Here is a 16,596-nt window from a genome sequence, read left to right on the forward strand (position 1 = left end):
CCCGCCAGGTCCGCACCCCCCTCTAAAATAAGATCTTGTATGAGGGGGGCCTTATTTACCACGGACCTGGCATTACATAACAACAGCCGATGGTCCCGGGCCGGGGGATCTAAGTCTCCTGGAGGCCGAGTAGAGACCTGAGGACCGGAGCACCCACAAGCTTGTAAATAGCGTGTGCGTGCTCCCCTAACCTGATATGCAATTGACTCAAAATATAAGAAAAGAAATCAGACTAAACATTAGAGGGGAATTTAGCTGTTTGAGAGGGAACAGACTGCCTGGAAAGTGGTTGAACACCATTCCATGAATCTTTAATGAAAAGGTTGGCCACCCCATTGAAGATATAATTAATTGATCTTTATTGGGGTGGACAACCTTCGCATGTCTTTTGCATGATCTTTGAATTCTCTTCTAAATATCTTATGCTAAATCTATTTATTTGTGACATTTTTAGATTGCCTAGCAACAGCAGTATTCTGAACAATGTACACAAAGAACCAAACACATAAAACCACAATATAATTATAATGAATGCATGAAATAAAACTGGCAGGGTAGAGTAAAAACAATGCAGTGTATAATAAAATAAACTGAAATATTAAAACATTGTAAAATCTCTAAAATCTGAAAGTTCTTAAAATGCCATGTGTGCATATGCCTATAAAGCAGTTTTCCTTTAGCATTGAGAATATAATAAAGTAAACAGATGTTCAGAGATGGTCTATGAATATGGGGATAGATAAACTTTCAGGTACATTGTCCCTAACATTTACTGTTCTAACTTAGTGATTTAATGGACTATGAGAAGAGAAATTAATATTTTTCTTTATATATTTCAAGATCATATTACTTTATTTCTTACCCAAAGTCGTAATGTTTATCACCACACTGGAAACTATCACTCTGAATTCAAAATCCTCAGTTTTTTTTAAAAAAGTGTTCATTCTCATCTTTAATCTAACTCTCTAATGACATAATGGAAAGACTGATCAATATGAATCCAAAGGGATAAGATTTAATGGGTTTTTCAAAAGGTTGTTCAGTTTTTCATATAAATTAGAATACACATGGCTGTTTTATTGTTTTTGTCTTTTTCTATCTTTGTAAATAGAAATATTTGCTTTGTAACTTGTAGTTTTTTCTAATTTTTCTTTTTTAAATTATAGTATCAAAATATTAGTCTTCTTTTATAAGACTAATTATGTTGGTAGTCAACATAGATAGCAAAGATTTTCCTTTTTGTTTCTTCTTCTGAGAATACTTTAATTGCATTCAGGATTTCTTTTCAATATTGAGGCAAAGTAGCAGACTTATTATTGGTGTCCACAGCGTGTAGTAAAAAAAATAAAGAAGGAACCCATGATAATGGTGAGATCAAAGCTATGTCTGTTTTTTATGTGCATTAAACGCATAATGCTCATAAAAACAGGGTGAGCTTTGATTGCATCATTGTGACTGCCATTTTTACTTTTTCTGATAATGTGACATAGGGCAAAATTACACCAGGATAGTAGTGTATCAAGCTATCAGAAGGGACCAGAAGAAAATGTAGAAAGCAACATCAGTTAATTCAGATGCCAATGAATGCTGTCTACTTACTTGAGCAACTGACCCCAAAGCTTCTGCTGACCAGTTCTGCTGAACTACACTATGCAGCATCATATCCATTAAGGCTGGAAAAAACTTTTGGTTTGTAATGACAAAATTTATGATCCAACAAAAATGGGATGAGTGTTTTTGAGAGCTTTTTCGAAAGCATGTGTTTTTTTTAAAAAAAAACCTTCTTGTAATATTTCTGGGTGCGTTCAGGAAAACAGTAGAAGCAGCAGGAACCCCTTCCTGTAAACATCCCTTTCATTCTTCTAAGGAAAAAAAGCCTGAAACTGTGATATATGGAGAGACAGATGAACTTGAGCTTCTGTTGCTTTAAACAGGAGGAAGACGGCAATGCACCCTAATAAAGCAGGAAAAGAAACACCCTCCCCCCCCTCCGGAATTACCCTAATGACAATTGTTATGCTGGAAGGAAGCCTTTCCCAGCAAGGCCTGGGGGTCTCTGCAAGTGGGGAAGAGCGTGTGTGTGGGGGGGGGGGGGAGAGATTACGAAAGGAAGTCCTGATCAATGCAAACAGAACCTTTCTCCACAAAGGTCTGAGTTTATTTTACAGGGCACTTGCCCACCCAGAAGAACACACAAACACAATCAAATCAAGATCTTAGCTCTGTCTCTGACCTTCTTCCCTTGCAAGTTGTGGAGGGAGGAGAGTCACTTTATAACACAAACATGAGAAAATTCCCCTATCTCAAGATTGCTAAAGGATCTTAAAAGTGTCTAAAGGATGGTTAAAGTGACCTCAACTTGATCTTTTGGGCCAAATGTCATTGGGAAAATGCTTGGTTCCTTCTGTTTGGATATATTTTCTATCCCAAATTCCACACTTCCACCATTCTAATCCTGCTCCTCTACTTCTTGTGTGGGAGAGGAAGGAAATGACTTTTAAAAAAAACAAAAAAACAAAAACAGGGAACACAGCCTTAGAGGCAGCATTAGGCACTGAATAGAAAATAATTGGGGAGAAAACTAAAGCAAAAAGGAAGTGATCTTGTGTCCATCACATCCTTAAAAAAATGCTGAGGAGAAACCCTCAGCTCAGTTAATTAAACCTGCATTTGCACTAAATAGAATTAGTATTAGTCCCTCCAAACTCAAGATCTTTGGGAATGAATCCAATAATTTCATGTGAATTACTACGAAGTTCACCGTTTGCTCCTTGGGGCTAGAAGAGATGAAATTTGAGAAAGGTAGCAGAAGAATGGGGTTTTTCTAGCAATTCCATATTTGGTTTTTTGTATTTTTTTAAAACTCCAACAGTTACGGGGATGAAGGAGGCTGGAAAAGGGTCAAAAGGAGTACTGTGGATAAGATCTCTTGATTCAAATGAAGGATCACTCATCTTGATCATGCCATTGGAGATTTTTTTATTATTGTTTTTCTTTTTTATTAAAAAGTTAGGAATTGATAGCCTCCCTCTGTGATAGAAGGGGCACTGTACAAAAAAGTCACGATCTTTTAATTGATCAATGACTGTCATGATAGAATTTGCTTCTCAGTAAGACTGTGGAATAAAGATATCAACTTTCTTTTTCTTTTAACAACCAGTACTGGTTGTTTGCTTTAGTTTTAATTTGGAAAATACCAAATACATCAGTGAAGGAAGATTTTATACCAGCAACACTGACATTGACTTCCCTACAACAAGGGATTTTTATTTATAGAATAACAGAGCTGGAAGGGACCTTGGAGGTCTTCTAGGCCAACCTCCTGCTCAAGCAGAAGAACCTTTACCATTTCAGACAAATGGTTGCTTAATTTCTTCTTAAAAACCTCCAGTGTTGAAGCACCCACAACTTCTGGAGACAAGAAGTTCCACAGATTAATTGTTCTATCAGAAAATTTCTCCTTAGCTCTAGGTTAGTTATCTCTTTGATTACTTTCCATCCATTGCTTCTTGTCTTGCCTAAAGATGCGTTGGAGAATAGGCTGGTTTCCCTCTGTTTTGTGGCAGCCCCTTAAATATTGGAACACTGCTGTCATGTCACCCCTAGTCCTTCATTAAATTAGACATCCAATTCCTGCAACCATTCTAGATATATTTTAGCCTACAGTCCCTTAATCATCTTTGTTGTTCTTTTCTGCATTGTTTGTAGAGTCTCAACATCTTTTTTATATCCTGGTGACCAATGTATAAATATTTATGTACCCATGTTTTCCCCAAAATAAGCCCAGGTCTTATATTTTTTTTTACTGCAAAAGACCCGTTAGGGCTTATTTTCAGGGGGTGACTTATTTTTTTGCCCTCCAAGCAGCAGGCGGGGGCATGGGGGGGCGAACATGGGGCCCTTGCAGGTGGGGTGGTGGGCAGCACCCTCACTGGAGGATGAAGTTGGATGGGGGGGACCGAGCACACGGGTCACGGCATGGCACACTCCCAGCCCACAATCTGCCTTGACTCGCCCCATGGCGGCGGCACCTGCAACAGGCAGAGGGGGAGGCATGAGAGGGAGGCACAGGAACTACGGAGTTTTGCATGGTACAAACGAGGTAGAAGATACTGTTACCGCACCAAAGCCATTTAGTCTGAGGTGACCGTGAATGTGTTTTCAGCTTTTACACTGTCCCTTGACTAGAAAGCGTCTAATTCAGGGATCGTTCCCCTTTTCCTTCAGCACGGCCCAAGCTCCCCGGCTTCTTTCCACTTCTGCTTCAAAGCCTCAGCGATTTAGTTCTCTCCCCGCCTTCCCAGCATGCAATCTTAACCCCATTCCTGTCCTTCGATTACCACCTCCTCATTTACTGTATTTCCACCCATGAGGAGCAGGCTTTCTTTCTCATTGCTTGTTCTTTGGTGTTATTTTCTTGCGGAGGGTCTACAAACATGGCTTTGAGGCAGCAGCTGGGTGAGTTTCAATTGCCATGCTTTGCACCTCAACTCTGTGGGTTTGCTGCACTGCAAATGTTTTGCTCCTTTTCTTTGTCAGCAGCAGAACAGCCCCGCTCTGAAAGGAGAAGAGAGAGCACCACCTGTTGCTTTTTTGGTTTATTGGAGAGCTCCACCTGGTTTGATGATTGGCTTAAGGGAGGATTCCTCTTCGGCCTGGTGTACGCTGTGTGCTGAAGTTCTGGGCAATTTAGCGAAGTGAGGTTTAGCAGGCCAAGATCTGGATGGAACCTTCCAATAAGCCAAAAAACCAACAGGCGGCGCTCCCTTCTCCTTTCAGAGTGGGGCATGTTCTGCTGCTGAGAAAGTAAATGAGCACAACCTTTGCAGTGCAGCAAACCTGCTGCTGCCTCAAAGCCATGTTTGTAGACCCTCCATAAGAAAACAGTCGCAAAGAAGAACAAGTGACAAGAAAGAAAGCCTGTCCCTTGCTGGTGGAAATACAGTAATATGGGCGGTAGTTGAAGGAAGGGGGTGGGGTTAGGATTGTATGCTGGGAAGGCAGAGAGAGAACTGAATCGCTAAGGCTTTGAGACAGAAATGGAAAGAAGTGTGGGGAGCTGGAGCCATGTTGAAGGAAAAAGGGAGCGATCCCTGAATTAGACCCACTAATATTCTAGTCAAGGTGTAAAAGCTGAAACCACATTCACTAAATGGATTTGGTGCAGTAACAGTATCTTCTACCTCATTTATACCATGCAAAACTCCTGTGCCTTCCCCCCGTGCTTGCTGCTAGTACTGCTGCTAGTGGGACAACTCCTGTGCCTCCCCCCGTGCCTACTGCTAGTGGGGCAAGGCGAGGCAGGTGGTGGGCTGGGAATGGTGCCATGTGCACAGCCCCTGCGCGCTCAGCTCCCACTGTCAAATCACATCTTCCAATGAGCCTGCCACCCGCTGCCCTACCCAGGATGGCCATGGGGAACAGGAAGGGCAGGGAGCCCCCATCCCCAAGATGCAGCCAGGATTTCTCGCCCTGCCCAAGTCCAGCCCTGGAGCTGCTCCACATGACCTGAGAGGGTTGGTGAGGCTTCTCCAATGGATCAGGCCCTGGCGTCTACCCTGGTCCCACTCCCCACCACCAGAGACCCTTGTATGCCCCAGCACCCCAGGCTCTTGCCCAATATGAATGTTGAGCTGGCCATGCACACACCCCCAGGGCAACCACAATGCTGGGGCTTATTTTGGGGTAGGCACAACCTTAAAAATCATGCTAGGACTTATTTTCTGTTTGGGTCTTATTTTCAGGGAAACACAGTATTTATTTATTCCATTTCTATAGTTGCCCATATGAGCCAAGTACTCTGGGCAGCTTACAATTCTAAAATTATGAAGCAGTTAATTAAAAATAATTTTTAAAAACCCAAAAAATACATAAAGCAGCCGAGATACTTAACCAACGAGCAATGAAGTCAGGAAAGGAGCTCTTAACGCCTTCAAAGCCCAGGTTCAAGTGCACAGCCAAGCTTTTAAAGCCTTACAAAACACCAGCAGGATTGGGGGCCATTCTAATCTCAGAGGAGAGAAAAGCCCATAAGGCAGGGCTACAGCAGGAATGGTCTACCTTTTAATTTCTGCAAGTCAACACTTTTTGGGTGATGGGATCTGCTGGATAGTATTTGATGGACTCTTGAAAATTAGATGGTCCTTCAGGTAACCAGGTCCCAAGCCACGTAGTGCTTTAAATGTGACAACCAGACCTTGAATTGCACCTAGAAACACACTGCGATCCCGCGGAGATGTTTCTTCAATTGAATCAATTAAAAATGATTTAAATTAATTTGGAACTCATATCCATTCTTTCTGAGTGGCATGATACCCTAGTGGTGAAGACGCTCCCCTCCCATTTGGAAGGTTGAGAATTCAATCTTACATAGTAGATGCTTCAGGTTATTTAAAAAGGAATTTTTTCATATTCATTCTGTCTGGATTGCTGTTCAATCGCATTCAATTCTGTATGACGTTTTGCATTTTGATGCCCAGTGCAAGTTGCCTTGCATCAGATCTCTACTATCAACCCTCATCCCACTTTAGCGATTCTCCCTTTGTTTTCCCAAAAACTGTTTTACAGATTATTTCCTACTCTAGTTTAATTATCAGTTGAACATTTTAAAATATTTTCTAAAATACTTAACATATACACTTCTAAAATCTCAATTAGAAAGTATTTGTCAGAGTTTTATTAAATTGGGGGTTGTAGTATGTACTTAGTTGTAAGAATAATACACAAAGTACATAAACAAGTCTACAAAACCACTATAAACTAGAGCAGATTATAATGCCACTTCATAATCATGAGACTAATTACACAAGCTATAAAACTGAATTATCTTTTAATATTTCAATAGCCATAGCAAACCACATGCTGGATCTCCTAGCCATATGACCTCTGAATTTCCAGAGCAATCCAAACACACAAGAGGAGGGCTGCATCAAGGATATTTAGCAATAACATCTTTTAAAATGTTATGAAACTTAGCTAAGAAAAATCTGTGGGTCCTTTACTGAAACAATTAAACAAATCCTCCACTTACTCATTACTCTTTAGAAGCCATTTGCCATCTGAAAAAGCTCATACTGGATTAGCAGATGTTATTGTTTATTGTTCTTAGCAAAATAACTTTTTTTATACTAAAATGCAATCCTGCCCTTAGAAATTAAGAGGGAAATCTAACAAGGGTGTAAAGGGAATGATTCAGAGCCAGCGAAGTTAAGGGATGTCTGGAAAATAGAAAAACCCTAGAAGATAAAACTATTCCAAGGAAAGAAAGGAATTTTCCTTATAATGGGAAGGAATTTTTCTAGTTTGCTAATTTTAATAATTTTATGAAAAATCAGTGTTGGTACTTTGCTCATTAAGGTTGTGCAAAAAAACAAAAAACAAAACCCAAGGCCACAGATTAACAATTGAATTTTTATTTTAACTATAGAACAGAGGTGTTAAACTTGCAACGTCATGTGATGTATCACGACTTTTTTCTCATTGCTGGCAATGGGGTGGGCGTGGTTTGAGCATGACGCATCCAGCCCGTGGGCCAGCAGTTTGACACCTCTGCTAAACAAAGGCTACTGTCATTTAGCCAGTCATATTTCTTGTTCTCAAGTTGATCAGGTGATTGGAATCTCATTCATCACCAAAATGAAAAATGACTCAAGGCAGTTCATCTTTTCTACTGAAGGGAATGGGAAGCTGGCTTTGTGGGACATGAAAGTATGACTACAATAAATGATTCTCTAAGGTGATGCCAAAAAAATAGCAGCGATGAACTTTTGCTACTATGTTGTCTCAACAATTAAGCAATTGGTGCTTAAGAAAATAATTCTGTCAAAATTTAATCTTTAATGAAAAAAATACTTGTCAAGATTCCACATATCCAAATTATTATTCCCAGCAAGGAAGAAAATAGTCCATTTATTATTGAATATTTTTTTTAATTTTGATTTGCTATATAATAAATACACTATACTACTTGAATAACAGATTACTCATGCATGTTAACATGTATAGTAGTGTGTAGGTATATGTTTATTAGTACATATTAAAAGAGATATTTGGCAATAATAATAGGAACAAAAATCACAGCGCTTTTTTGCAATTAGGCTTTTATATATCCTTTATACAACTCAGGATATTAATATGCAATTTTAAATCCTGCTTTGACTAGTAGGTAAGCGTTAAGAATGGTATAACATCCAATAAATAGTATTTATCATTTATCACCAGCCATACTAAAAATCATTTTTGCTTCATTTTCAAAAAAGCTACATAGATAAAGAGTCAGATTTTTAGAGAAAAGCAGCAGAGATGTTATTCATCTAAGCATATTTAGTGCAAATATCAATCTATTTCCCAAACTATGATATTCTAGTACAGGCCACAACCCTTTAGATAGGTTTCTGGCAGAAAACCTCCTGAAATGAGAACAATATAATAGTATTACCTGATATTTTATAGTTCTTTATGTTTCATTGAGACTTGGACATTGGGACTCCCAAAACAGGTTGTACCCTAAGGCAGTATAATTCAAATAAACACTATGACCGAACAAGCGTGAAACAAGTGAATACTATGATATTTAAGACAAACTTAATCTACTGTGCAGATGCTGCCATATAGCTCACTTCCTTATTCTTTCTGGCTGAATGAGTAGGCTTATGGATGCAAACTCACATTTTACCTATTCTACTATGGCCAAACAGGAATTAGTTTTAATACAAATTAAATCATTGGTTTTCTTTTTTAAAAAAAAATAACACTGAAAAAGTGTTCATTTACAATTTCTCAGTGATACCAGTGTATAGTCGCAAAGAAAAGTAAGTTTGTTTTTAGATACAGTCAGTTGCATATTCCACATTCATTCAAAATATTGGATGAATACAAAATCTCTTCTTAACATCAGTTTAATGAAGGGGATCGATCTGAGGTCCAAAGCAGTTCTATATAGGGCCATTTTGTCTGCAAACAGCGCTTGATTGGTGTATCATCAGTTTGTAGCATGGGATCTTCAAAGCCCATAATTACTGCTGTACCTTCCACATATGTGACCTGTCAAAATACGATTAATACATTTAATCCTATATAAATTGAAATGATAAATAAATCCAGTTGCAAATAAATGTTATCAGAAATAGCCATTTTACACATGTAAGATATCTCAAGAGCCAAAGCATTGCTACAATATATTTTTGGCAGTATAAAAAAAAGTTTATAACTCTTAGGTTTGTCCCTTATTAAGTGAGTTGTACTAATCAGAAACAAACGGCCGATCATCTACATCTTTCAAGTATGTGCCTTTGAATTTGATTAGCCCTAGGCATCAAAATGAATGCATCATCTCATATAGTAATGATATTACCTACTGTATACATGTAGATCATCTCATATGGCAATGGAAAGTAATCAACGGTGTATACATGGCCATTTTTGCAACCCCTGAAGCACCCAAGAACCACTACCAAATTGGTTTTCCCCACTGTTACCAATCAGAGCCCACGGGCCCATCTCCACCCCCACCTTCCTATGTGCCCTGGGGGACTATCTATTGCAAAGTTGGCTAAAATCTACAGCTCTCCTTTTCTAAGGAAGTGGCATCTAGTAATATTACAAGACATTCTCATACCTTTTCATTACAGTTAGACTGCTTCAATCCATTGTAGTGGTATATAGCAAATGATTCTTGAATCTTTGGGTCCTAAGAAGAAACATAAGGCAATCAATCTCAGATCATACACTAATTGCATGCAGAATATTTCTTTCATTGTTTTGCATTTATACCCTTTTTTTTGCTTTTCACTACATATGTAATAATGGGAGCTGGTTTGGTTTAGTGGTACCAGGTTAGAAAACAGGAGACAGTGAGTTCCAGTCCTTCCTTAGCCAGAAAGCCAGCTGGGTGACATTGGGCTAAGCACTCTCTCTCAGCCCAATTCATGTCACAGAGTTGTTATTGTGGGAAAAATAGATGGTGTGTTGGATATGTTTGCCACTTTGAGTTATTTGTAAAAAATATTAAAGGCAGGATATAAACAAGCAAACAAATAAATACAGGTAGTCCTTGACTTCAATCACAACTGAGACCAGAATATATATTATTAAGCAAGGTGCTTGTTAAGTGAGTTTTGCTCAATTTTATGATCTTTTTGCCATGGTTGTTAAGCAAATTACTGCAGTTGTTAAGTGAATCATGTGCTCATTTGGCAAATTCAGCTTCCCCAATTGACTTTGCTTATCAGAAGCCAGCTGGAAAAGTCACAAATGGCAATCATGTGACCCTGGGACATCGCAACCATTGTAAATACCAATGGGTGGTAACTGACTTGGCTGACTGCCAAGCACCCAAATTGTGATCACATCACCGTGGGGATGCTGTGTTGGTTGAAGAGGGAGAATCAGCTGTGAGTTACTCTTTTCAGTGTGGTTGTAACTTTGAATGGTCACTAAATGAATGGTTGTAAGTCAAGGACTACCTGTAAATATACTTCCAATGATTTATAGTAAATTAAGATTGTAATACAATGACATTTTCTAGGAAGGAAAAAAAGAAGACAACGACCAGCAGCAAAGTGTGTATACTCAGTGAAAGGGATGATGAGGAAACATTGTGAGTCTTGAGAGAATAGGTCAGGGATAAATTGTCATGGCTGAAATCCAGGACTGTCTGGAAATTCATCAAAAGAGCTAAAGCATGACAATATCTCTGCATTAGCACTGGCTCTATTAATTTCAGGACTGAGATTTACTCAATATTTATTTACAAACGCTCCATCAGAGGAACATAGAAATATGGTATTATTACCTGTTCAGGGAAAAATTCTTGAAGAAAGGGACCTAGTAAGATGATTCCTAGTCCTTCCGGGTCTAGTTTTGTTTTCATGAGATTTACACTGTTAAGATGAAACACATAAAATATGGCACATTCATATTTTTGCGTAACTAAATGCTTAACTTTTAAATGCCAAAAACAGTCAAATGGTTGTATTTAGAATCTGAATAGCAAATGCAAAGGAATGGCATTTTGTTGCCAAAATAAGGTTATTTATAAATCTATTTAAAATCAAAGCAACAGCAATAATAAAGACTCCACACCTTATTAGGTAAAGTGTTGTTTTTTTTTAAAAAAAGAGATTGCTGTCTAACTCCTGGGATTATACCTGAGAAGACTATACAATTAGTGCAAGTATTTTGCAGCATTAATGCATTATCATCTTTCCAAATGTCTTGCAGAGGCCAGCCCTAATTTTATTAGTTTGGAGGATGCAACAACAATACGCTCTAAACTGTAGCAGGATGGAGAAAATAAAATGGAATCTATCAATACAGTATAGTGTACATTCAAATTCCTTGAAAGAAACAGGTTTGTTTCAGATAAGTAATATTGTCCCATTTTATTTATCTATTTTCTCTCCCAATTTATATAGTTGCCCATTTCACTTTTACATGTCTTCAGACTGTTTACAGTAAAAAAGATTAAAAACACAAAAGTATGTAACAAAAATAAAAACACAAAGCAACTAGGCATGATCTATCCTGTCAACCATATAACCAGGACCTCTAATCCACACCCAGGGCCTGAAGCTGGAGCACGGATGCCGTGTTTCCAAGACATTACAAAAAGCCAACGGGGACAGGGCCAATCTAAACTCATGAGGAATTTTGTCCCAAAGAACAGATGCCACAGCAGAAAAGTCTCTCCTTCTGGGACCTGCCAGCTGACATTCCCTAATTGTCAGTACCTGGAGCATGCCCTTCCTGTCAGATTTAGTAGAACTGATAGAAATAATCGGGGAGAGGTCCTGTAATTAGTCCATTGAAAGCCACTAAGTGCTTTAAAATTGACCACCTCCAGAAACACACAGAACGCTAATGCAGCTCATGAAGCAGGGGTGTTACATATGATGAATGATGTTATATGCACTGTGTAACTAGCACATTTTGCATTACTGTGAACTTCTGAATATACTTCAAGGGCAGCCTCACATAAAGCACATTGTGTAGTCCAATCTAGAGGCGATAAGGGCATGAGTAATCATGGGCAGGACCTCCTGATCCAGGAACAAGCACAACAACCCCAGATCTGTGCAAAAGCCCTATTAGCCATAGCTTCCACCTGCTCTTTGAGCAGGAGCCATGAGTCCAGGGAGATCCCCAGATTGCACACCATCTTATCCCAAACCAGGAGGTCCAATATCGCAGAGCCACTCAGTCTTGCTTGGGTTGGGCAGAAGACTGTTGCCCTCATAGCTTCCAGGCATTGAGAAAGAACTTCCATAGCATCACTCATTACTTTTGGTGTAGAGATATAAGGTTGAATAGAATCAACATACTAAAGTTACCTCACCCAAAACTATTGGATTACCTCACCCAATGGCTTAATACATATGTTAAATAGGAAGAGTAAGTACCAAACCCTAAGCACTTCACAAAGGAAGGGCCGTCAGCTGGATATCTTCCTCATCATCAATACTGACTCAAGAGGAAGCACCCAAGAGGAAGGAAGAGAATAGCACAATAGTGTGCTTTTCACCCCCAATTTCTGGAGCCAGTCTAAAATATACCATGATACTATCAACTGCCACTCAAAAGTGAAGAAGAGCAAGGATGGACACATGAACCCTCATCCCACTCCCACCAGAGAACATCCAAGGTGTGAATGATGTCATCTCAATCACATATGTAGGGTTCAACCTGACTGAAAGAAATCACTATAATCTGCTTCTGAACATAATTGTTCAGTTATTATATACAAGACAGCATTAAGCATTTCTTCAAAACACACATGTAATACAATGAAAATAGCCTGTTCAAACATCATTATAATTTGGGTTAAAATAAAAATAAAGCCACATTTCGGACCAAGTAGCTCCCTTATGAATGATATATTTCTGGTTTTGTAGTTTCAGGCACATAGATAGAACCTATGCCTCTTTCCCTTTCTCTCTGTAGACTACTTCCGAATTCTATTCATGAATGTCTCTGGTGACAGGAAGCTTCATAATAATAAATGGAAATTATCCGCAGAGGTCTCTTTATATGTGTGCCTGTATTTTAACTCCAAGAAAGGCCAAGGTGTTTTTTGCAAAACTAAAATATGAAATGGACAGATTTCATTGACTTCTTCTTTTAATAGATACATACTGTATTGCAGAAGAAATTCACCTGGCATATCATAAAACCTTATCCCCACAAAATTACCACAGTGACTTGATATCATAACCACAAGCAGTTTATACTTACTAATCAGGATCTGATACAAGATCCAGGGCCCTCATTACATCTTCTAGAAGAGCATCAGGTATGAAGCCATTATCTGAGAAAAAAGTACTTTAATTAACATTCCAGCATAATGTTTTTGTTGACTGATTAGCACTGATACTTTTTGAGTGGGAAAAAGTCAAAATTTATTGATATGTGGGTGTGAAAGGCAATCTCATTAAGGTGCTCTCATGCAGTTCGGGAAATTTTCCACTTTTATAATTTCATACTCTGGGCAGGGTAACTATGTCTATCACTGGCTTAATGATGATGAGCTTTTGAGCCTAAAAAACATAAATTGACATCTATGCATTCATAGATCTAGAGAATCAGGGACAGTTTAAGGCAGTGGAAGGATACAGAGTTGTACTGGGTCCTATAAAAGTGGAGAGCACCTAATTTGGGTACTTATTATGTGCCTCACCTCTGATCCCCCTGCTGCCCAAACACATTGCAATAGCAGTTATGGATGTTTCTGCCTTCTTTCCTGACTGCATAAGACCAAGCAATCAACAGATGAAAAGCAGGGCAGGGTGTATGAATGATAACAGCAGATGAATGATAACAGCAGATGATAAGTAACTATCATTGAAGCTACACTGTCTTCCTGTTTATTTAGGTGTCCATGGTTTCAGACAAGGAGAGCTTCCCCATTCTCAGCATCTCATAAGGAACAGGCTGAATGCCAGACATTCAGTAGAAGGCAGAAAAGAGATACAGAAGTGTCTCCATTCTCTAATGTGTTTGAATTTCTGCAGCCTTAGAAAAAAACACAAAAATAAAAAGTCCCATGTGTGTCTATGTACAAACATATAGGGATTTGGAAAGAAAAACAACAAAGTTTATGTGGATGAGAAATGTCAGTGTGCACATTTATTTATTTATTTATAGTATACAATGTACTATGCTCCTCTAGATGGGAACTTCAATCAGTCTGGCCCAATGTCTGAGAAAAGAGTAAGGTATTTAATGTTTAAATGTGCAAGGTTTATATGTGAGCAGATAATAAAACAAACAAAAATAAAGTTGTGAGTTTCAGAAAAATTGTGTTTGTTACTTAGAGTGTATGCAAAGGGAATCATATGGGGTAGCAATTTGTTCAGAGGTTTGCTAGCTTATCCAGAATGCCAAAATCAAATATTTTAACATTTATGAACAAAGAAGAAAAAGGACTGATCTTGTGTAAGGGTGATGTGGATACTGGCAGCAGAAAGGTGTTTGCAAAACTTTTCTAAACAACCAAAAATCTCCAAGCAGTGCCAGGAAAGGGCATAAATATCAATAGCAGTCCATCCTAGCTTTTCAGCACTTATATTTTCCTTTCTCAGGAAATGTTAAAGGTTACCTTGGCTGAGCTTGGCCAGGCTTTTGCTGAGGGATATGGAAGGTACAGTACATGCAGTGCAGGCAAAACATGCCACTCTTCCTAATCTACTTTCTCTCTTCCAAGCCAAGAGAGAGAGGAGGCAGAGGAGAAGGGGCATTATTTAATAGCATGAACAGCCATTTTGAGACATTTTATAATTGGACTTTCACAAAGCTTGTGACAAAACTTTTACACGGTCCTCTTGAGTAAGCTTAGTAGCTTGAGTCAGGCCACCTCATAGATAAGTAACAAATTAAAGCTCAGTGAATTGGAATAAATGGACACTGTGACATTACTTAGCTAAAAAAGATTATTAGGGCAACTAACGTTTCCTTTTTCTGTTATTTATTCTAAAATGAGGCAATTGCTATAGCATAAAGGACAGGAACTCAGTAAAATAGTCTTTCAAAATTAAACCAGTAAATTTCTTCTAGATACTTCTTAAATATTTTAGTTCACATTCTGTAACTATGCAAGAATCTGTCTGCAATGTTAATCTATAGCTATGTGAGAAGAAGACAAACCTGGTGTTGCACTGGGCCTCAAATTCCATTCACTGGCCCTAAACTCAGTCCCACAGCAGCAATTACTCAACATAGGAAGTTGTATTTAAGGAGCAGGATAAATAGTAGCCAATAACACAGAAAATATGGATATAACATTACAAAAATTCCAGACACTTTGTATTATCTGTGAGAGATAACTTTACTGATGTAATTTGTTGAATTTTCACTTCAACCGATGCATGTAGGAAGAAACTCAGTGAGGTTTAACTTCCTGGTAGGCAACTGAAATTGCCTCTAGACTGCTTACCCTCAGGATCAAACGTCTGAAAGACTCGCCTGGCCTGTTCTGAAGGAGCTTCAGGGGCAACAAGACCCAGATCCTAAAAAAAATACATAAAATTTAATTGAATCACATTGTCGTAGCTATAAGGAAAATAAAGGAAACACAACTTTCTAGAAGAAACCGCTAGAAAAAGTCTGACAAATCTGTATTTTTACTATAAAAAAATAGCATGAGGTCTTCACATAGACCATCTAGATTTAGATATTTAAAAGATAATTCAGCTACCACATCAAACAGTGGTTAAAGAAGCTTTAAAATATTTTTTTCATAGCCTCCTACCTACACAAGCTTATGAACATACAAGTCCACAAAAAAATTGTGAGCTGATGGAGAAAGGAAAGAAGTTCTGCCCTTCATCTATGTTTTCAATGTTGCATATACAAAAGGCATCTTCCTTCCCGGGCCACCCCATTTGTTTCTATGTGATCACCTTCTCACTCCTTCTACTCATTTTTCTGCTTCCCCTTCTCATTCAGCTAAACGCTATTCCATAAACTGTCTTGCATGTGATCCCTTATAACCTATGGACTATTAGGAAAATGCTTGAACATAACATTACTTTAATGAGATCTTGTAAGAAAACAATAGTTTGCCAACCTACCAATTATGCAACATCACAAATGATAATGAATCTTACTTCTCAAGATATCTCTCTAGCAGATTATACTAAACAGATAAATAGCTACAGACTCATTATTTGACAGTCCACATTAGTATACCAACAAGTGATACATAGGGCCTTTTGCAATTATTTTTGATTAATATGCATCTTTTAATGCAGGTAAAATGACTTTAAGCTTTGTACTAGAGAACAAAACGGGTTATAAATTCCCAAATTGAGGTTTTGAGATTTTCTAACATTTTATTTAATGTTGAATGGTCAAGGACTGCTGAATTTTTGATGCCGTCTAAGCTCAGTTGTTTTCTTGCAGACATTTCGTAACTCAGCTAAGTAACATCATCAGTGCAAGGGAGATTTGCATTCCCTATATAAATAGCAAGCGAATAGGGTTTTCTTGCTGTTTATATATAGCAGCTTGCTCTTTGTGTTGATGACTGCAGCTTTTTCCTTTGTAATTGGTTGATTAGATATTATTTCTTCCCTGATTTCTTCCCTGATGCTCTGAGAAAAA

General features: G+C 38.3%; 1 protein-coding gene across 1 annotated transcript in view; it reads right to left on the reverse strand.

The window, feature by feature from the left end:
* Window positions 1-7,931: 7,931 nt before the first annotated feature.
* MINDY3 (MINDY lysine 48 deubiquitinase 3) overlaps window positions 7,932-16,596 on the reverse strand; it is a 31,135-nt gene continuing 22,470 nt past the window's right edge. Inside the window, exons 12-16 of the mRNA XM_015811209.1 lie at window positions 15,428-15,500; window positions 13,231-13,303; window positions 10,793-10,880; window positions 9,617-9,688; window positions 7,932-9,042 (exon numbers count right to left, since the gene is read on the reverse strand). Of these exons, the coding sequence (XP_015666695.1) occupies window positions 8,893-9,042; window positions 9,617-9,688; window positions 10,793-10,880; window positions 13,231-13,303; window positions 15,428-15,500 (456 nt within the window). The 3' untranslated portion in view covers window positions 7,932-8,892. The remainder of the gene's footprint in view (window positions 9,043-9,616; window positions 9,689-10,792; window positions 10,881-13,230; window positions 13,304-15,427; window positions 15,501-16,596) is intronic.

Source organism: Protobothrops mucrosquamatus, unplaced genomic scaffold (assembly GCF_001527695.2).
Source record: "Protobothrops mucrosquamatus isolate PMUCROS unplaced genomic scaffold, P.Mucros_1.0 scaffold33, whole genome shotgun sequence".
NCBI lineage: Eukaryota > Metazoa > Chordata > Lepidosauria > Squamata > Viperidae > Protobothrops > Protobothrops mucrosquamatus.